General features: G+C 32.8%; 1 protein-coding gene and 1 long non-coding RNA gene across 5 annotated transcripts in view; one reads left to right on the top strand and one right to left on the bottom strand.

The window, feature by feature from the left end:
• Nucleotides 1-1,599: 1,599 nt before the first annotated feature.
• On the top strand, nucleotides 1,600-5,440 carry LOC141380502 (uncharacterized). Its single transcript, XR_012398566.1, has 3 exons — nucleotides 1,600-3,786; nucleotides 3,841-3,969; nucleotides 4,117-5,440. It is a non-coding gene; the product is annotated as an uncharacterized lncRNA (long non-coding RNA).
• The window catches only part of cacnb3b (calcium channel, voltage-dependent, beta 3b), a 40,155-nt gene continuing 21,561 nt past the window's right edge, over nucleotides 4,993-23,586 (bottom strand). For 2 of the 4 annotated variants that reach the window (XM_073939071.1, XM_021469989.3), the window contains exons 2-14: nucleotides 20,612-20,731; nucleotides 18,701-18,823; nucleotides 18,506-18,627; nucleotides 16,518-16,570; nucleotides 16,324-16,343; nucleotides 15,482-15,562; nucleotides 12,598-12,656; nucleotides 12,057-12,157; nucleotides 11,403-11,554; nucleotides 8,924-9,019; nucleotides 8,393-8,563; nucleotides 8,259-8,306; nucleotides 4,993-6,363 (exon numbers count right to left, since the gene is read on the bottom strand). In XM_073939071.1, the coding sequence (XP_073795172.1) occupies nucleotides 8,277-8,306; nucleotides 8,393-8,563; nucleotides 8,924-9,019; nucleotides 11,403-11,554; nucleotides 12,057-12,157; nucleotides 12,598-12,656; nucleotides 15,482-15,562; nucleotides 16,324-16,343; nucleotides 16,518-16,570; nucleotides 18,506-18,540 (798 nt within the window). In that variant the 5' untranslated portion in view covers nucleotides 18,541-18,627; nucleotides 18,701-18,823; nucleotides 20,612-20,731 and the 3' untranslated portion in view covers nucleotides 4,993-6,363; nucleotides 8,259-8,276. The remainder of the gene's footprint in view (nucleotides 6,364-8,258; nucleotides 8,307-8,392; nucleotides 8,564-8,923; nucleotides 9,020-11,402; nucleotides 11,555-12,056; nucleotides 12,158-12,597; nucleotides 12,657-15,481; nucleotides 15,563-16,323; nucleotides 16,344-16,517; nucleotides 16,571-18,505; nucleotides 18,628-18,700; nucleotides 18,824-20,611; nucleotides 20,732-23,586) is intronic. The other 2 variants (XM_073939072.1, XM_073939073.1) reach the window with 1 other exon arrangement.

Here is a 23,586-nt window from a genome sequence, read left to right as displayed (position 1 = left end):
ACACTTTTGCTCCGCATCATTTCATTTTTCAGATTTTTTTTTTTCAAATTTTTTACTCCAGAACTCAGTGCTGGGTCAGTGTTATCACATTAGTACAGTAAAGATAAGGTAACTACTGGAATAGGGTTTTACACACTTACATAGTGCATTTATTGCATTGTAAACCTAAATAAAACCTCAAACACAAACCCAAAATAGTGCAATCATATTGATTTCCCTTTATTCTGTGATATAAGTTGTCGTCGTCTTCCTCCTTCCTTCCAGTGTTGCATACAGTACAGCAAATAGTGATAGAGAACAACATAAATATCTAATAAAATAAACCATCGGCCTTGAAAATATACTTTGGAGACCCAAAGACATTGATTATGTACAAATCCCCTGGAAGGATATCAAGCATATTTTTTGGATTGGGAAGAACTCATTGTGCTTTAAAGCATGTGTCTTTTTGCTTGGTGCTTTTTCAAATGCAGCGATTCCAAAAACTGACAGAAGATTCAACATGGTCCCGAATAACATTTTGATCAATATATGCAAATAATATTATATATGTACATCTCGAACCAACAGAAAGTTTGTGCATTTTATATATATATATATATATATATATATATATATATATTTATATATATATATATATATATATATATATATATATATATATATATATATATATATATATATATATATATATATATATATTTATGAGGGCAATGGATTTTAATGCGCTAACTGCATATATATATAGACTCAAGCAGATGATTTGTGATGATTTATGTTTCTACTTTATGCTTTTTGCATCATTCAGTTTACAGTGCAGCATTTTTATTTTTTTTTGGTCATGCATAGTCATGGTTAGCATCAATGTACAACGGGATTACTTGTGAATGTATGCAAAGAGTAAAATTAGCTATCATTTAGTTTAAAGATTGTCTTGCAAATAAGACGTATGTCATTCGGTTATGTTTGATGATATTTGCAGATGTTTGTGTTATTGCGTGGAAGAACAGCAGCAAGCAAAACTCAACAATTACAGCAGCAGATATGCCATCAGTTATCATGCAAATAAGTGCTGAGAGTAAAGATTCAAGAATATGGAGCGAGATTAGTGTAAAAAATACTACATTTACAAAATAAAAATAAATTCATATATGCACCGTACAATTCACATTTACAAAATCCGATTTAACAATTCAAAATAACTCATAAATACAAATTGGATTTGTTAATTTTGCAATCGTGTTTTGAATATATGAAATAGATATGTGTGCTTTTGAATAGTGTTTTGAATGTACAAATTGAATATGTGTGTTTTTAAATTATCTTTTGAGTTTACGTTTTGGATTTGTGTATTTTTGAATCACATTTTGAGTTTACTAATTGGATATTTGTGTTTTTGAATTGTGTTTTGAATTTATGATTTGGATTTTTGTATTTTGATCGTGTCTTGAGTTTACAAATTGGATTTGTGAATTTTTGAATTGTGTTTTGAATTTACAAATTGGATTTGTGTATTATTGAATTTACTAATTTGATTTGTGTATTGTTAAATTTGCTAATTGTATTTGTGTATTATTTAATCTTGCGAATTGGATTTTTGTATTGTTGAATTTACTAATTTGATTCGTGTATTGTTGAATTTGCGAATTGTATTTGTGTATTTTTTAATTTGCAAATTGGATTTGTGTATTATTGGATTTGCGAAGTGGATTAGTGTATTGTTGAATTTACGAATTGGATTTGTGTATTTTTGAATCATGTTTTGAACTTACAAATTGGATTTTGTTAATGTGATTTGTGTTATGGATGGATGAATTATATTTTGTACATGTATTATCTTTGAGATTGATCTGACTTCATACAAGAAGAGTTAAATTTTTTTTTCATCAGTATTTTGAGATTTTAGAGAATGCAGAAAAAGATGAATCTGTGGATGGTGAAAATGTGAAAGAATACATCCATCCTAACGGGCCACCACATCAGATTCTGCATAAAAAACGGATGTTTGCCAGGGTGCAGTTTTTGTAGGGTTCTAAACAAATCCACTAGATGTCACTGTTATACACAAAGTTAGTATTGAGCAGAAGTTCTCAACTGATTGTACTTCAACAGACCCAACAGAGCACCAAAAATACATGACCAAATTTTATACCAGGTGTAAACAGAACCCAATTCACTTCATTGTAAATTAAGTTTAATGCCGTTTTGGGTCATTTTTTTCTTAACTTTGCTCAGTTTGGTCATAGTTTTAAAGATGAGAGCATGTCATGAGTTTGCCAAGTATGATGCGATCCTGGATTAACATCTATATGTTCATTCTGGAACATCATTTCTGTTGAAAAAAGTAGTCCATATCCATTCCCTACCCCTAAACCCTTAAATAATAGTTGGATAACAATCATGCAGAAGTGCATAAACCTAACCATAAGCCTAAACTTAACACAAATGGTCAACGTATCCCTTAATTCTGATTGGCTGATTGTAATGTTGCTCGGGGATCAACATAGATGTTAATCTAGAAACATGTCCTACTTGGTGAAATAAGGTTGGCGGTCATTCATCCAACATGTCCATGTGTTCATTACTTAAATAGATAGTTCACCTAAAACTAAAAATTCTGTCATTTACTCGCCCTTCACTTGTTAAACACAAAAGAAGATAATCTGAAAATAGCTATAAACCATTGACCTCCATATAATTTGTTTTTCCTACTATGCAAGTCAATGGTTACAGATTTTCAGCTTTCTTCAAAATATCTCCTGTAGTGTTAAGGAGAATAAAGAAATTCGTCAAGGTTTGGAACCACTTAGGGGTGAGAAAATAGTAATTTAATATAGTTTTTGGTTAACTCTTCCTTTAATCACAGGTGAGTTTGCATCAAAATATCTTGTTGTTTAATAAATATACACGATTATACCGTTTTTTTTATGTGTAGTGATCCATCAGAACAGGCCTGTGGGTCACCAGTTGAGAGCCACTCACAAAATAAGTAATACTCTATTAGACTGTTTAGTGCAATACTGAGATTTAGGCAAAACTTGTACAAACATTCATGTGGTCTGCTTTTCAGTGATCTGAACGGGTGATATTAGTGCACTGTGTGGTTAGAAATATTAATGTGTTGCTGCATTATAAGCCCTGGATGGCATAAACCTTAAGATTCCAGTGGATACAATTAAAAGACACCAGAAAACAAGATGTAAAGGAAATAAAATGGTTTTAAACAGCCCCATAAATTGAGGATTGCTACATTGAACTTATTGGGGTTATTTAGTATGAGCAACCCATACACCGTTAACAATTCTTTTGTAAAGTATACAGCATTTAACTGTAATATAAACTGTATTTTACTGTATGAAAATTATACAGTGTTACTGTTTTTTAAAATTGCATTGTGAAAATTGCTGTATATTTTACAGTAAAGATTTACTTACAATTTAGTTAACACATACAGCAAGATAAATTGTGCTGTAAGTGTAAATACTGTATTTTTGCTGTAATTGATTTACAGTAAGTTACTGTAGATTCTACAGGAAATTGTTAACCCTTTATAAACAGAAATAAGGTGGATTAGCTACAGGCCAAAGCATACTTTGTTGTTGAGTTTTTTGCAGTCAAACACACAGCTCTTTGAGACAAACTCTATTGTATGGTGTGTGCCAACCAGAGTGCGATAGAAAAGTGCAAAAGTGCTCAAAGTTTATGTTTTTTTCCCTCAAAGTTATTAGTAATCAAATGCCTTTGTTCTCTTTTCAAACATTGTTGTGGAAATCATTTAAAGTCCATGTGAAAGAAAACATTAAAAGTAGTGTTGGGAGATTAATCGAAGGGGATTTTCAGGATTTACTACACAAATTCATAGTAAATGTGATAACCTATGCAAAAAATCGTTTTCAAAATAGAAATTGATGTAAATGGACGATAGAGATAATCTTTCTGTGATAATGACAGATGACAGCTCTTAAGCAGGTCGCACACCAGAAGCGCCGCTCGGCGGCGCACCTCGCAGCGCCACACAGCGCCATGTATTTTAGAATTCTAAACATGGTTTCTATCAGGATACACACACCGGCGCCGCAAGTCGGCGGCTGTCGGCGGCGCCCGTCCACGGTTCAGGACGCAGTTCATTTTTTTAGCCGTGCCACAGAGCGCCATCTGATTAGTTTCATGTTAAATATCATTAGAATGTGCGCGTCTGGTGTGTGATACTTTAAAATGTTATGTACGTGTTGCGGCGCCGAGCGGCGCTTCTGGTGTGCGACCTGCTTTAGTCAACTACGGCTCTGTAGAAAATGTTGCCAGTGAAATTAGCACATACATGTTTTTACTCCAAACACACATCATATCTTCAGTCGGGTGTTTAAAATAAATCCTTTTGTGAGATGATTCCTTAGTCATGTAATTATCAGTCACGCTGCATCAATGAAAGCCATTAAAACTTGTTAATAAACAGTTTATAATGCAACGTTATGGAGATTTCATGGGTTTCTTCTTTGTGGGTGTTTAAAGTGTTTGCACAAAAGTGCCCTCTGTTGATCGGAGGAGACTTACAAATGATCACACAGCCATGCTTCCCTTTTAAGATGTGGATGACAATGACGGCTTTGCTCAGTCGTGTTTGCGTATTAATTTCCATTAATCATCCTGGACTTACTTCAAATCAACTAGCTAGTAGGGTCCAAATCAATTATGAAATTGCCATTTAGAAGATTCATTGCATTTTGAATAAAACTTAGGAGTGGCTATTTGCACTTGTTAAAACCCCACGTAATACCCAGTGTAAATAACCCAACTTGTTGGCAGAAGCTATTTACACTAACTCCGCCCAAGTTCAATCTACCCAAGATTAAAACTGTTGCAAAATGCCTGAATTGAGGTCAAATGCTGGTCAAATCAAGGCGCGAATATTTGAATGTTGCGCGAGCGGAATCAGACGTTGGATGCAGTGAAGATATTTGGAAGAAGACGATAACCTGCTAATTTCTTGTTAAGTTTTTTTTTTTTTTTTTACTTTATTGCATTTTTTATAGTTTTATAGTTATGTTTTTTTCTTACCAGCCATGGATGTTACAAATGGTATTATTTGTTTATTAAGTATTTCCAGTACATTTTCAGTACCTTCAGTTTGATGACATCACTCTGCACTTATGCTTGTTGTCAGATTTTAAGTCCAATCAATTTCTCTCTAGAATCTCTTCTCGCTCCTCTAAACTATGAACAGAAACCACACCGAAAAAATGATTAATAGGATTTACTAGAAAATCTTAAGGTAAGTGGCTGCAAACTATTTATACAAGCTAAATTTAGACAAACAAATTATATTGAACATAACTAAATTTAATTTGTTCATTTAAATTCACCCCATATAAATCCTTAAATCCAATGGTAATACTTTGTTTTGGTCTCTTTCGCACATTTTGTTGACTATTGGTTACATTGCATCTACATGATAACTAATTCTCATTAGAGTATTAATAGAGTGTTTGCTTAATATCTGCTGACACTTATCCACCAGCAGACATTCAACTGACTATAAGAAACTTTGCAACTACTTTGCAGTCTCCTAAAACTCTAATGAGAATCAGTTGCCATATAGTTTCAATGTAACTTATAATCAACAAAATGTGTTAAAGGGACAGTCAAAATAAAGTGATACCAATTCAGTGAATCTTTTATTTTTCAATGTAAATCTATGACTTGTTCACACAACTACAGTTTCAAACAGTTTACTTTCATTATACAATTTCAAATGAATTAGTTTTTAATTAAATACAGTTTACTTTTACTATAATAAAACCATGGTTAATTTTCGTAAGGGTATCAAATGACGTTGATTTTGAAAGCTTGTGTATTCAACTGTGCATACTCCAACATACAAAGTATACTCTGATATACTAATACAGCTTCAAATCAAAGCAAAAGCGATGCAGGTGGTGGAGACTGGCAGTTGTGTTAGAGGATGTGAGTGGCCCTTTTTTAAGAGAGCAGGTTATACAGATGATCTGATGCCAGTGCCAGCCTCACCCCAGAGATATGAGTCAGGCTGGCAGAAGCAGGCAGACTGACGGCACCACTGAGGACTTGTGGGAAACCCCTGATGATCTCAGAGTGGGTCTCAGCAGGGACATTCAGACCAGTTGAGTGTGTGTGTTTGTGTTGGCTGAAGGCCTGCAGCAAGGTGGTCCTGAGGTGTAAAGGACGACACACGTGTTTGTGCAGGGCAGGGAGGCTGGGGTTTGTCGATCCGCTGCTCCGCTGGCCCTCGCTCCTCCTCTGAGCGCCCCGGACGGTTCTGGGGCAGTGAGTGGCTGGACTTCAAGGATTATTCTGGGGCTTGTTTTACTGGAATGTTCTTTGTCAACTCTAGACAAACCAAAGATTAAGTTGTAAAATGAGGTTATATGCAAATTAAATGTAGAGATATACTGACATCTAGTGGTATAAATGTAGTGTCACATTACAGCTAAGTAAATTTGTTTTGTTAAAATAAAGTTGATAGGAAAAGAATTGAAATATAAAAATACTGAAAATTAAGCCATAGAGAAAAAAAAACGAAATCTTTTAAAAAATATACAATATCAAACTAATTTAAAATGGCAAAAGTAAGTAGCAAAAAAAGTTAAAATTCAATTTAAAAAAATCAATCTAAAAATGGAAATATAAAATTATTAATAGTTTTTGTCAATTAAATTTAAGCTGAAATAAAATAAAATATCAGATAAAAAACTTGAAATACAAAAAAAGATAAAGTAAAATAAAATGTTAACTAACATATGTGTGTATATATATATATATATATATATATATATATATATATATATATATATATATATATATATATATATATATATATATATATATATATATATATATATATTGTGTGTGTGTGTGTGTATTATAACAATTCTGTCAGGTTGTTTAATCTGATTGGCTGATAGCCATGCAATATTCTGCAAATAACAGCACTTCTTTACTCTTTAACCCTCGTGTATTACTCCGTCCACATACAGCAACAAGCAGAAGACACTCTACAGTTTGACAAATATTGCTGCTGTTGGACAACATAATGCACTTTTAAAGCTTTTTTATTCGAGAATGTGGTTGTTTAGATTGCAACTATGCAGGTTATATATAAATATTACTAATTTCTGAGAGACAGCGCATCGATTAGCCTGTCATTGAGCAGACCAAAGAGGGTTAACGTTGTCCATCCGCAATATGGCAGCAAAGACTGCATAATAAGCCCTAAGACCAGGAAAAAACCCAGCATACTTTTAAACTACAGGTGATCAAACCATTATAAAACTGGTAAGTGACTAAGTTGCTTTGTAAGTAAAGTCGATCTCTTTCTATTGTATATTGTGGTGCTGAATTTATACCATACAATGGTCATATATTGAGTGTGAGAAGTGAATTACATATTAGAAATGTTTGTGTTTTCCTTATCACAAACACAGCAGTAATCTGGTTGTGTTTGCATTGGTTTGGCTTTTTTGGGGTAAATTATTATGATCTCCCAATCGCAACAGAGAAATACTGGGAAATCTCTGTAGACTGATGGCATTTAATGCCGTTCAGCCTTATAATCTTAAAATGTGAGCAAAAATATTTGTTTTGTCATCCTTTAGATATTAAGCTAGAGAATCATTTTAATACTAAATCTAAAGTTATGTTTGTGATGTTGCAACGGTTTCTGATGTTTTTACGTCAGCTGTAGATGTGAATGAATGGCAGAAGAAAATAGTTCCACTTACAAAAGGATTTTGAGACTCTCCGTGTTTGATTTTCTTTTTTTATATACACGATTGTGGTGTGGAACTTTTGTATTGACGCAATATCACATGACTAGCAGTGCGATGTGGCTGTATATCATCACTGCTGGGACACTAAGGCACGGCTTCAACCAGTGCGCCACTCCAACCTCCAACTCTTCGTGTGATATTGCTCATACATACGTATATATATATATATATATATATATATATATATATATATATATATATATATATATATATATATATATATATATATATATATATATATATATAGCAGAATATATTAAATTGCAGAAATAAAACATTTTAATTAATTAAAAAAATTGAAATAGTTTTATAAAATTTATTCAACTTTGATAATGTCCTAAAAGTACTAAAGTTATAAAAAAGATAAATAATACAAAATTTCATGACATTACTTAAAACATTATTTTTCTTTCTTTTGTGTTAAAACCTTTTTCAATAAAAAAGTCCAACACTCACCATTACTTGTGGTCGTGCTCATTCAATAAGCTCCTGCGTCTCTGAGAACTGGAGGAAGAGCATAAAAGCATTTAGGCTCAATGAACTCTTATTAAAGCCTATATAGGTCATGCGGCGGGCACTGAAGCCCTCACCTGTTGGCTGGAGTTGGCAGAGGGAGGTGTGACCACATTCTGCTCCACCAGCGGGTTCAGCGGAGCGGAGCCTGGCAGATGAGTGGCGCGCCAGTATATATCTAAATATTCAGCCAAGTGCTCACACGCATCCTCCAGCTGATTCTCATCCAGTATAACATCAAACATTTCCTAACAGAATAATGAAGAGTAACAGTGCAGTTTTTTCTCTCTTCCATCACTGTATTAATAATGAAGGTTAAGTTGACTTCATAGTGTTGGATATATTATTTTCTGTATTGTTTAGACAGATAATTCACTCATGTGAAACTGATTGTTCAAACAAACTCCAGATGCACCTGAAGATTGACACCCTGATGAAAGCAACACTTGACAAACTTTTGGTGCACAGTAGTGCTTTTTTTTTTAATAATATCATGTTTACAAAGGCTTTTTAGTTTTTTCACTATTCAAATGCCTTAGACTGTTCTATTAATGTTTTCTGCTTACTATTAAAATTGTCTGTTAACAGGAGCTGAATGTGGGACTCACCGGTGGACACTGTGCCAGTTTATCTCCTGCCATCATCTGGACGTTGAGATGTTTGCTTTGAGATTTCCCTCTGGACTTAATGAGTCTTTGAAGGACCTGAAGTGAAAGGAGGACATGAGAGTACTTTAGGGAGATCTGACACTACCTGTGTAAGTAAAGTAATGTTTTTTTTTATGTCTGAAGTTCTTTTTTAAACAATTGGATCATTGTGAATGTTCAAAAATTGTTTGTTTTATAGTTATAGTTTGCAGTGGCCATGTAAATGAGCAGGCCTTTAAAGATCTCTCTCTTAGATGAATGCAACACTGTAAAACCTGACAGTCAACTTTATCAAATGAAATGAGTGTAGTTAATTCAAAATTTACTGAAAGTTAATTCTACTCATTTGAAAAGAGTTTTGAACTCAGTGTTGAAGATAATGAGTTTATTAAATACCTCATTACTTCAGCTTAAACTGAGTAAGTTCACAGTACTCGTATAAATTAGTTTAATCAAACGGTTTGAGTTGCCTTAACTTATTGGGTTTTACAGTACTCTGTTGGTTTGAGTTCTCTTCATTTATTGGGTTTTACTGTACTCAAATTGCTTCATTTACTCAAATAGATTAAGTTCACAGTACTCATTAGGATCAGTTTTTGAACCTAAATGATTTGCTGCAATCGGTTTCCTCAAATGGTTTGAGTTTTTGAGTTACCTTAATTTTGTTTTGGGTTTTACAGTGTATATAATATTTATATATATATTTTTATTTATATATTCAATATAAACTTCTGTATACATTAGATTAGTCAGTACCAAAGCCAAAACTGGAACTAATCTAACAAAATAACCTTAAGATCACGGTGTAAAACGTAGTACACCCCAATGAATATGTTGAATTAATGAATAAAATTGAGAAAAATCTAAAAATTTAATAAAGAGGAAAAATCACGAGGACCGTAAAAAACTGAAGTTTTATTAATTGCTAGTTTTGCAGTTAGTCTTTTTTTGTGCAACATCTTATTTGAATTTAATTGTATTATTTTTCTATTCATAAAGGTGTTTGGTGACCACACTCTTATTTTAATGAATATATAACATTTAAGTCATGTAATATATAACGTATATATGTAAAGTATGTTAAAATAAAACTATTTTGTTTAACATTTCTATTGACTTATGGGTCAAAAATAACCCAGGCAGCATTTTAACAGCATAAAAATACCCTAAACAATTTTTTTATTTTGAAGTTTGTTGATTTTTTTCTAATATGACCGCAACATTAAAAAAATGAATAATTTTCTACTTTCATATTTTCATGAAGACTGTAAACATTTAGGGTTCAACGATTATCCTTCAGGTCAATTTATAGCCGCCAACTATAAAAAGATTTTTACGCCACAAACTACAGGTACACACATGCACACTCCCAAACGTTTTTTTTAGGGTAAACCAATAGGCATTTACAGAGTTTGTGATGAAGTCTAGGTTGGTTTATCAAAAATAGGTTATGAGGATTGAAATTATATTTAGAGTCTGTATTTTAGAGATTTAGTGAAGGCGGGTCATTTTTTACCCAAAGGCCGAATTACAGAATTCTTCATTCACTGAGAAATGGATCAAACTATTCATTTTCAAAGAGAGTGTACTCTTTTATGCTGTGCACCTACATTTCTTTTGTGTTCTTAATGGTTATGACACATTTAGATCCATGCAAACATTTCATTTTATTTACGTGCTTAGTTATTTACGTATGTGCTTAGTCCCTTTATTAATCTGAGGTCGCCACAGCAGAATGAACCGCCAACTTATACAGCATATTTTTTAAGCACTGGATGCACTTCCAGTTGCAACCCATCACTGAGAAACATCCACACACACACACACACACACACACACACACACACACACACACACACACACACACACACACACACACACACATACACTACAGACACAGGGAGAACATGCAAACTCCACACAGAAATGCCAACTGACCCAGCCAAGGCTCAAACCAGCGACCTTCTTGCTGTGAATATGTTTTGGTTTGTTTATTTGATAAATTAACTTGTTTCCGTTTGGATTGAGTCAGAGCTCATGTGATCCTCCCTGATTAATTTAACCTGCGAGAGTTGGTATACACAGCATGGTTATATCTCAGTGCAGGCACATGTTAAAAGCTCCTGATTATTCTACTGCTGGTTATGAGGCCCACTTGGTAAAGAAAATATTGTTTGAATATGATTTAGTTTATTTTGGTGTCCTTCAAATTTTGTTGTGTTTGTGTGAAATATTTGGTTTATCTTTTTAGTTTTCACAGTGTTCGATGAATAAAACACATGAACGTCAATGTTTGGGAAGCGTGGACTGGTTTGGTAACCGGCGAGTAGCTACAATTTTATTTAACATTTCTGACTGATATTATCAAATGTGACATAAATGCAACACATTCAGGTGCAACTTTTATTTATCAGAAAATACAGTAGAAATCTTGCTTTACCTTTGGAGAGGACACTTTGACGTAGACGATGATGGGGGCGAGGGAAGTCTTGAGTAGTTGTGCGGGATGGTTGATCGTGTCAGCATCCAAGACCACCAACTGCAAACTCTTAGCCAGCTCAAATATTCTCTCAATCTCACTCTGCACCTCCGCTGAGAGACACAGGCATGATAACAGGAAACACATTAATAATGAAACAATATGTGATGCCACATAAGAGCCGTCTGTGGTGGAACATACAGTGCTTGTTCTGTTTCTCCTTTAAGAACTTTCAGTTGTCTATGGAGGGCGTTTCCCATTATGTTTTGCTGGGAGTTCATGGTTTATTAAAAGCATTAAGCAGTTTATGGCTTTTCATACAGTTCTGAGGTTGACTGTGTTGTTTAATATGTATTTTACACTATTTATGTTATTATTGTAGTTTAATAACACCTATACTTCTTTAAAAACTATGGATCAGGATGGGGCCAAGTAGAAGCATTCACCCTGATCCCCCAAGCTCTGAGAGGGTCGTGGAAATTCCAAATTGAACCAGAACAAATGATTACAATTGGCTTAAGATTGGCAAGAAAAATTCGGCACATGCATCAATCAACAGAACTTAAAAAAAGGTAGTAATATAAGACACGGTTTTATTGTGTTTACTGCACTCACCCAGACTGGAGCGTGTGTTAGACCTTTCCATGATCGCTTTCTTGTTCAGAACAGATCTTTTGGCCAGAGACAGATCTGCAGTCACCCGGGTGATAGAAATCCTGTCATGAAATAAGGCAAATAATAGAAGAATAAATCAAACCTTAGGAAAAAAAATGTTGAATATCAAAAATAAAAATAGTTAGAATAAAAATAAGAAGAATATTACAATATCAAGGAACTAGTACACTGACTAGACTTACTCTTCTGAATTGGAAACAAACAAAAAGAGCTCACTTGGATGAAACGTCATGTAATTTTTTCAGTTGAAAAGAATTAGATTTTCTGTTTAAGTTTTCTGACACTTCGGGATGTATTATAGACTATTATGAAAGTGACATGATTTTTGTGTCTAACTAAAATGTTATACATAAGGTTTAAAAAGTGTTCTAAAATAATCTGACTGCCCCCCTTTTTTCCCAGTCGCATTTTTGGTTGAGCTGTGTCTTTAAGAGTGAACTGAATCACCTCTAATATTTAAACCAGTGAAACAAACACTCACCTTCCATCAAACCTGTGTTTCAGGAAGTCAAACAAGGCTTTCTGCATCATATCAGTCACCTGAATGAGAAAAGATCTTCAGAAATATGCACAGGCCCAGAAACGAATCATATATAATTACCATGTCAATCTAAGGAGCTTCGGGTCCTGAGCTATTAATAGTGTTCACACCCAAACCAGTGATTTTGTTGTCTAAGGAATCTAGAGGGGAAATAAAGCAGGCTTTTTTGCAGGAAGAGTTGTGTGTAAGGCTAATATGGTTTAGATGAGGTGATGCGGTTTTATTTAGACACTGGGTGAAAAATGAATGAGTCTAGAAATAGAGGAAGAGAGTCAGCAGGTCCCCGGTGCCTCTGTTAAAGAGCTGACTGACAAATGTGTCCAGAGCACCGGGGCCACAGGAACACTTCAATATTTCACATTCATGAACACATTCAACAACACTGCATGGGGAAGAAGCAGCATATAGCAGGAACAGAGCGCTCCAAAGTCAAATATTATGACCATCTATATGAGTATGCGAATTCAGTAAAACATTTTCATAGGCCAAAAATTGTATTTTTAAATTATTTGATTAGAAAATGTGGTATTGTTAATTGTATTATTGTTATTATAAAATTATATCAATATTATTAATTAAATAGTTTGTGTTTAGCTTATGACTTTGTTTTCTGATTATTTTAATTTTAAACTGCATTATGGGACCTTGATCTATACTCAAGCAACCATTTTGATGTTAAAAATGTAACATTTTTGGGTAAGTCATATAAATTCTGGTACCAAATCTTATGCTGACTAGGCATTGGCCAGTATAAGTTTCAGACGGTATGACAAACTTGGATAAAAATATCATAGTATTGTGATTACTGTTCTAAAATATGTCATTTTTAAAAATGTCTTAGTAAAAAAAAACGACTTTTTCACCCCATTAAACACAATAGTTTTTATTTTAGGAAACGTATACAATTTTGGAATGGTAAACATGTCAGCCTAAATAATTAAAATAAATCATTGACTTCTGCTTCATTGATTTCAAAAACACAGATTTATTTACAACACATAAAAAACATTTTTTTTAAAAACCTTACATATATGTTAGAAACAGTATAACAGAAAATACTAGTGATTTTAAAACCTTTACTTTCCCAAACGATGGTAAACCATGAAACCGGATATTGTCTCATGCCTAATGCTGACAGCACTTTTGCTGTAATTTTTGCTGATCACACCAAACATGCTTTTCCATTCTGATAAAGCAAAGCACACTGCACTGCTTTTTTGTTAAATAGAGAAATAGAAGTGTGCTGTGCTTTTTATGTTGCTAGGCAACCACTGAATCAGCTGCGTATTGTGCATGAGAGCTGCTGTTGATATTGTTATAATAGGGTATATGCAGAAGTAATGACTTAATCTGTTAGTAACCTGGGTCAAGCGCTTCCGGTGAACTGTATGCCTTTACAAAATAAGCGCGTTTAAGGTCTGTTTTCTTTAAAAATCAACGACCTCCACTGGCTGAGTGATATTTGATATAAAGTGGGTCTCAGAATGTACAAGAAGCACTGCAATAAATTACATTTTTTCCTGTCATGTCTTTTAAATATGAACATTTATGTTACTCCAGTATATTCAATGGAGCTTCTGCGCTAGCCTGCTAATCCTGACGAGCGTGTGCGTGTAAACAGCTTTTTATCTCATTTTACACTTGAGCAACTAAATGAATGCTGAAGTCTATTTAACAGATTATATTTAATTACATTACAACATCGATGCTGTAAAAGGAACCGTATAAAATTTTAAAAACTCAGGGTTTCTACAGGTTTCGTCAAGTCAAATTTAAGACTTTTTAAGACCTTTTTAAGATCATTATGAATTCATTTTTAGACTTAAACAAGGCTAAATGCTAAGGATTTTTTCTAATGGTCCACTTAAACAAAAAAAGCAAACATTACAAACTAATTTTGCATAGAAGATAATTAAACCATTTGTTTATAAATAAAAATATAAATAGGGTTAATAAATAAGAGTTAATAAATAAACTTTTGGTAAAACTTTTATTGAGTTAGAATGTTAGTGATTGGATAGGTGTTTGTCTGATTCGGTAGCTTTAAATGAACATATGAAATGTAAGACCAGTTTAAAATGATTTAATACCTACAGCACTATATTTTAGTCACTTTAAGACTTTGTTTGGCATACAATTTTGATTTTGAAATTTAAGGCATTTTAAGACTTTTTAAGACCCTGCGGACACCCTTAGTCACATTAACCATTCACTGGAAGTTTATCAGCATGGGAAGAAACACTAGCTCTGCATATACCCTATTGTAATATTTAATAATCTTGTGATAGTCATAAGTCACAAGTCATAGAGCTCCGGATGACTCGAAACAGTGACTACTAGTCCCTCCTCCATCTTTAAAAGTCTTCGTAGTCATCACTTTATTGGAAACCCTGCCTCTGTTTTCATTTGATTGGACAGTAAAAAAAGACGTGACTCTGAATGCTTGCGGCCATTAGAAAACTATTAAAAAAAGAAGCCTCTCGTCACAAAAAGTGCACTTAGTGTAATCAAGGCCTTAAGACTCATTATGCAAGTTTGTTATTTAGATTTTTTGGTTGTATTTTTATTTTTCACATGTGTTTTACTTCTTTGAGATAAAAAGCATATCATAAAAAAATTTGCATTATTATTATTATTATTATTATTATTATTATTATTATTATTATTATTATTATTATTATTATTATTATTATTATTAATAATAATAATAATAATAATAATAATAACAATAAGTCAAACTTTTACTTATTCTGTGCTTGTTAGTTTTAAGTCCTGAATACTCAGTCTCTTAACTGCCATGATAATAAAATTCACAAAAATTTACCTCATATCCTTTTAACGAGGGGCCAACCAGAACAACAGGCCTCATGGATGGAACCACATCATAGGGAGGAACATGCTCAGTCTGCAACACACACATACACACATTAGGTTTTTATGTTTTATGGGGTCTTCCTATACAAATAATCATTTTTATATGATACAAACTGTATATTTCATCCTCTTTCTCCAACTCTACCCTTGAAACCCAACCCTTACAGAAAACATTCTGCAGTATGTTCAAGATACTTCATTCTGGATGATTTATGAGCCGTTTCCCAGCAAACAATTTTGTGTTTAACAGACGTCTAATAGATATCTAAACATAGACAGCTTGGCTAAAACAAGGTTAAACTTGGGCAGTCAGTGAAAATCTAATAGACATCTAGAATAGCCCAAAACTAGACTAGTCGTCAAATATAAAGTCTGTCTAATCTGTCTATGTATAGTCATTCATTTCTGTTTATTTGATGACTACTCTAGTTTTGGCCTATTCTTAGACGTCTATTAGATTTTCACTGACAGCCCAAATTTAGCCTTGCTTTAGCCAAGGAGAATATATTTAGATGTCTATTAGACATCTATTAGACATATTTTAGAAACAAAAAATGCTTGCTGGGTTTCTTCATGGGAACTAAAAAAATCTCCCCTCAAACTCAAAAATGACTGGTGTTTCTATATTTGAGGGGACATTTGGTCCTCACAATAATGAAAACCACAGAGATACTGTATGTTGCAAATCTAACATCTAATGAGTAGCCTCAAGGGATGCATTAAAATCTCTCACAGAGAATCATCTGAGAGGTCAGAATATATAAAGTAATACCCTGTTTTTGAAACACCTACCTGCTTCTGCTTCTGTTTGGCTTGTAAAAAATAAGAAAAAAGTCTTTAAGAAAATCTGAAGTTGGTTGATTATGTTGGCAAAATATATCATAATGAAAAATCGTTAAGCACAGCAGCTAAAAGCGTCATGTATCCTGAAGGGGAAATTTGTTATGGCTCAGAAGTAATGTTAATATTATTTAAATACCGCTCACCTGCAGAGGGAGGAGTGGATCTCCAGCCCCCAGATGACGCATTGCCCATTTTCCTGTTAACAACACAAACATGTTAGAAGTTATAAAAGGAGACACACAGATAGATGATGTTTGATGTATGATATAATACATTGAAAAATCTCATGCTGAAATCTTGGAAGGATTTTCTTATTAGTATATTTTTTCTTCTTACAAGTGAAGTGGAAAACCACAGCAGCTGAAGGTGGAAGTGTTTATTTCTCACCTACAGTACAGTTTTGATAACTATTGTAGTGTGCTAGAAGAGTTTAAAGAACAGTTTTTCTAAAAAAATATATTGTATGTTGTTTTTCTCGAAGAGAACTTGTTTCAGCGAGTAAAAGCATACTCGTGTGTCTACACTATGCAAAAGTTTATTAAACGATAAGTTTGAACTGTTAAACGCTTCCTTGAATTTCTTCAGACTGTAGAACTATTTAAAGTTGCTTTGACACAATCTACATTGTAAAGGTGCTATATAAATAAAAATGAATTGAATTAAATTTAATTTACCTCTGCTGCTTTCAAATCAAGCATGTAGAAGAATTTGTTGTTCCAAGTTAGGGTTTGGCAGTATGTCCACAAATCATCTTGGTATTTTACTATTTTACATTGAAATATATTTGGATAAAAACAAAGTCTCTTTATGATTTCCTTTTTTACATACTGGCCAATGTTGCCCAAAGAAGCAATGTTCATATTAAAAGCTATGAAAACAACCATGTAACCAAATATCTAACCCTCTTTGTAACCATGTATCCTTTGCTAGTGCACATAATTTGCGAAACAATCTAAAAACAACAACATAAGTTTGAACAGGAGAGATATTGCTTAAACAGTCAAATTACAGTTACTGCACCAATAAGCAATACACTTATTCATCATATGGCACATTTATTGGCCAACAACAAACATTCAATTTTTTTTAGATTAGTCTCCATTTCAGAGGTCACCGCAGTGGAATGAACTGCCCCAAAGACAAATATTTTTAGCAAAATGTAAATTTTAATCAGAATTATTACAGTTATTATGCCCCACTGTTTTATACACAGTGGCAATCAGTCTCTGATGTTTCTTAAGTTTAGTGCAAATCCTAAAGGAGGTTAATACAATCTGTGGTGTTTTTTTTTTTTTTTCTCTCAATGAATCAAACTCAGTCTGGAGGTTATGGATATCAGAACAAACCCTGATAGCAAAATGGAAATATCTGCTTGAATTACAGATGGATAATATATTTGTATGTTGTAAAAAACGCCACTAGTTTGTGTCCTGGGCTATTCTTCAGATATGCTCATGGCAAAATATAATATAGTATAGATAGATAGATAGATAGATAGATAGATAGATAGATAGATAGATAGATAGATAGATAGATAGATAGATAGATAGATAGATAGATAGATAGATAGATAGATAGATAGATGAATGGATGGATTTTTTTGCTTGTTCAAACTACTTATTTAAAATGAGCTGAAACAACACAATTCTTGAGATTTCGTTGGAACAACTTAATTTTTTTATGTTCAATTCACATAAATTTGTTAAAAGTGTTAAGTCAACATAATCAATTTGTGTTGAGACAACAAGAATGAATTGTGTGGAACCCTGCATTTTTTACAGTGTAGACTGACTGATTGACTGATTGACTGATTGACTGATTGATTGATTGATTGATTGATTGATTGATTGATTGATTGATTGATTGATTGATTGATTGATTGACTGACTGATTGATTTATTGATTGATTGATTGATTGTACAATCTCAACATATTAGCCAGGCTTTTTTTTCAAGCTAAATATCATTGTCTTCTTACTTAGTACTCAATGCCTAAAAAACTTGTCTAAAAAACAAGTATTAGCATGAAAATAACTGCTATTACATGTTATTGTTGAAATGTTAAAGTAACTTGCCATAGTCATTATTAAATAATGACAATAGATATGATGAGTAGCAGTTGTACTTCAGACCTCTGAGCTGCTTTCTGTTCCTGCTTGATCCGCATGGCCTCCAGTTTAACAGGGCTGGGGATGAAGGCAATATCTGCCCCCTCCTTCACCAGCCTCCCGATCCACCAGTCATTATTATACTTCTGTAGAGCAAGAGACAGTATGTTCAATAAAACTATGAAAAATGCTAACCATAATCTTCAGTTGACTACCCACCTCCTTTATATGTAGAAAATCTTTGGTTTCAAAGTTGATGGCAGCACCCTGAACCGGACAGTCTTCATCGAGAGCCCCACAGTAGCTGACATTGGTTCTTACTGCAAATGCCACAGGTTTGGTCTACCAATTAAATGAATAAATAAATAAATAAATTTTGAAAAGTTACTAAAAACTTTGCGTATTATTCTGATGCTTATTATTCTGATGCTTATTATCCTGATGCTTATTATCTTTATGCTTCCCTTGCTCTTCAAATTGCACAAACTTAAAAAACCTTCTTCTATCTCTTGGTCATGATCCGATCCCAGACAGAATTTGTGGGCATTTTTTACTATTTCTGCTTAGAATTTTGTAAAAAATAAATAAATAACTAAAATAGACCTAAACATTAAAACATAAAGGAAAAAAATATTTTATTGAAGGTTTACGATGCAAATCCAATTAGAACTGGGTCACACTTTACAATAAGGTTCATTAGTTAATGTTAATTAATGTATTTACTAAGATGAACAAACAATGAACAGTACATTTACTACTGTATTTGTTCATGTTAGTTAACATTAGTTAATGAAAATACAGTAGTTCATTGTTAGTTCATGTTAACTCATGGTGCATTAACTAATGTTAACAAGCATGGACTTGAATGTTAATAATGCATTAGTAAATGTTCAATTATGATTAATAAATGCTGTACATGTGTTGTTCATAATTAGTTCATGTTAGTAAATGCATTAACTAATGAACCTTATTGTAAAGTGTTACCTAGAACTGCTTGTTTGGAACACAAAGAAAGTCTCTCATGTATGATCTACTAAAAGACAAAAAAATATCACTGCAAACTGTAAAGTGTAAATAAATTATATAAAAATGCGCATATTATTCAATAATAAAACTGAAAGTAATATAAAACTGAATAAATATACACTATCGGTCAAAAGTTTAGGGTAAGTTTTTTTTTCTTTTTTTTTTTAAAGAAAATTATTCTGTTGATCAAGACGCCATTTGTTAAAAGTAAAAAATGTTTTTTATTAATAACATTTAAAAAAATATATGTATTAAAACTTTAAATCACTGATTTCTTATTGTATGTCATTTCATATGAAATGATTACTCCAGTCATTAATAATAATTAAAAATAATTAAAATAATAATAATTAATATTAGAGTGATTTCCGAGAGACCATATGAATCTGAAGACTGAAGTAATGAAGCAAAAAATTCATCTTTAAAATCACTGGAATAAATGATTGAATTAATTGATAAACTACATTTAAACAGTTATTTTATAGTGCACTAACATTTCACAATTGTACAATTTGTACTGTATTTTTGATCAAATAATTGCAGCCTTGGTGAGGAGATTATTTTAAAACATTTAAAACTCCTACTGACCCCAAACATTTGACCAGTAGTGTACATTTATACACATTTAAGTAAATAAATAGACTCAGTGATGGGCTAAAAAATTTGAGGAAATTTGTGAGTTTCTGTGCATTTAGGCATGATCCAACCACTACAACATGCTATTTTTCATTGCACATGTCAAGCAATTTATTCTTTCATCCAGTATTTATAAATCCATAGATCCTCTGTGAATAGTGTCCTATAACCTCCCAGAAACACCTCCTATGAGGACACGTCCATGCTAATTGCTGCTTCCTTGTCATTGATAATGGGATAACTCACTTTTATCTCATAAGATTAAATAAAATGCTTTGATATAGTATGTAAAACTATCAATATTGGTTGTTATGATTTTTAGAATATTTATTACTAGTGGAAAAAGTTTGTTTGCAAGAAATTGGTTCATGAAAATTGGTTCATTTGATTTTGCAATAGTTTTTTAGCATAAACTTACAAAGCACAGGGTAACATTATTTGAAAATGAGAGGTAAATGGCAGTTGTACCTTGGCCCTCTCGAGCTGGAGCAGTGCCTGGCGCTCGGCCTCACGCCGAGACGCCTCCTTGTCCTCCTCCAGGGACAGGTCGGAATCCGATGGTCGACTTGTGTAGGAATCTGCTGAACTCTGAGGAAAAGACAAGAGACCAGTCCGAGAGTAACTCTATTATTTTATTTTTGAAAGTAATTTTTGATAATTTACTCAATTCTATAATGTCCTCGACCACTGGATTACTTGTATTATTATTTAATTGATTTGTTGTTGCCCTGTTCTCCTATTGTATTTTGTTTAACTGCAAAGGTCTATTATTGTAAAAGATTTTAAGCAGCCCAGTTAAGTCAAGCAGCTTATAAACAGAAAGCAAAATCTTTCAAACAGAAAAAGACAGAAAGGAGAAATGTTTGCTAGTGTAATTGACAACACTTTAAAATAATTCTCCATTAACTAATGCATTTATTAACATTAACTAAGTATCAGTAATCTTGTAAAGCATGTATTAATCATAATTATTATATTATTACATAGTTATTATATTATTAGTTATGCATATTAATGCATTTTTAAAATCCAAAGTTGTGCTTGTTAACATTAGTTAATGTATCAATATAAAACAACATGGATCACTGTTATTTAAATGAATCAGGTTTAGTGATTTCTTCTTCCCAGTATAAGGTTAAAAATATTTGAGTGGTTTACTTGAAATTATTATTTATTTTTGCAGTTTTAAGCTGTATTTTATTTATCATTGGTTTTGTTTTATTATACCTATGTGATATTTGTTAATTATATATTATATATTGTTAATAATTATATTGTTAATTAAATATTTGTTAATTACCAGGTTCTGTATTTCAGGATTCCCAGTTTTTAATTTATTTGTTTTATTTACAGTTATAAATTGCATTATGGGACCTTGATCTTTGCTCTGATTTGATGCTGAAAATTCAACTAAGTTTTTTTTTACTTTTATTGACATTTTAGTTTAAAGCAATATATTGTATAATAAACAAGATATAGACAATTAAGTTCGGAAAATAATAGAAAAGGTATGGCAGTGTCTTTTGTAATACAAATTACAATCTAAAAAAAATGTTAACCCTTGTGTACTGTTCAAATGGACTACCCTTTTGTTATGTTCAGGATAAAAACATTCAAATAAACTCAATTCAATTCATCTTTATTTGTATAGCGCTTTAACAATGTAGATTGTGTCAAAGCAGTTTCAAGATTCTAGTAAATTGAAATAGTATTCAGAGTTAAAGTTCAGTTCAGTTTAGATTAGCTCTACAAGTCCCAAACTATGCAAGCCAGTGGCGACAGTGGTGAGAAAAAAAAACGTCACCAATGGGCAAAAGGTAAGGGAAAAAAAACCTTGAGTGAAACCTGGCTCAACATCCACTGAATCAACTGTAAATCTGCATCAGATACATTTTTTCTTTCTCATTTTTTGCATAAATCTGTTAATCAACCTCAGTCCTGATCAAAACTTTTAAATGTTTTTTTTTTTAAATACAAGATTTCAGATCTTTAATTGCCAAATTCACAAATGATGTCACTGGTCTGGTGGAAAAAAAACACACAAAACCTTTTCAAACTTTTCAACATCAAAACATGTAAGTAGAAATACCAAGATCCTGTAATGCAGTTCCAAAGCATAATTAAATGGGGCAAATATCAATCATAATCATAAAACAGGGAAAACTGCAGACTTTATTTACTATGTATATTTTAGGCAGTGCTGCAAATACTTCAAATACTACATTTAACTTCAGACAATCGTGATACTAAATACTGTAAACAATAATATTTTATTAATAAACAAATCCTAGCCTCTCAATTCTGCTCAAAGCCAGCACACATGCACGAAAGTTGAATAATGAAAACAGTGAACACAAACATGGTAGGAATTTAAGGACAAAAATCATTCCTTTTTATCATCATCCTTGATCTGATGCAATGTGTGCAGATCTAAATGTAATGCTGCAGTCAACACTTTTCATTCATATTCAGATTGGGTGCTTTTCACCCCCATATCTAAAATCAGGGAGTATATTTTTAACCATTTTAGTAACATTTTTGGCCCAAGTCCCTGTTAATCTCCAACACACCAAAACCAAAATATGCCAAACATGTATTGCAATCCTCCATCCTCTCAGATCTCCAGTCCACATCAGCCTCTCTCTCTCTCTCTCTCTCTCTCTCTCTCTCTCTCTCTCTCTCTCTCTCTCTTTGTTTTCTCCTCCAAAATCCAGAACACAGTGAGGATATGATTTAAATATCAAAGGCAGCTGCAGGGCACAGATGTCTGCGACACCTACCATCCGAAGAGATGAAGCATAATTAAGTAGACACCATCTAAGATACGATTCTTATGAGCTATTAAAATATAGCTCCTGTCTAAATGAACATGTTAATCAAGCAGTGTCCCTTCCGTCACAGAGCCATCCTGAACCAACTCAACATCATGTTCACCTCTTTCATGTGTTCAGCTTAGAAATAAATAAAGTATAGACGAGGCCTTTGATGTACAACAACACAAACACAAGAGCTTCAGAGCACTTGCACAACCATTTTGTGTTTCCTACACACACACACGACATACATTAACTCTAAGTCATTTTCAGATGACCCGACAGACTTTTTAGACTAATACCTGGATCGATAGAGTAATGTAATCCTTTAAAAGACACAATGGATATCAACCTCATCGGCTAACAGTGTTTACACAACACCTTGTCCCATATATTGCTCTTACAACACACATCTAAATCATTAGACATTCCCAGAAAAGGCCGGATATAAGAGTTAGGACTTTAGTATCGCTTTGTTGTCATATTCTGCTTAGTTACTGATTTGTCACTGTTTTACGCTGTAGATTTTTGATTGTTACCTTGATTTTATTATTGATTGCACCCGTTTTTGGTTTTGTTGATTGCTATCTTTGCATATATAAGGCCTTAGCTTTTCAGTTCTTGATTTGT

Source organism: Danio rerio, chromosome 23 (genome assembly GCF_049306965.1).
Source record: "Danio rerio strain Tuebingen ecotype United States chromosome 23, GRCz12tu, whole genome shotgun sequence".
Taxonomy (NCBI): domain Eukaryota; kingdom Metazoa; phylum Chordata; class Actinopteri; order Cypriniformes; family Danionidae; genus Danio; species Danio rerio.
This window is presented reverse-complemented; position numbering and strand designations above follow the sequence as displayed.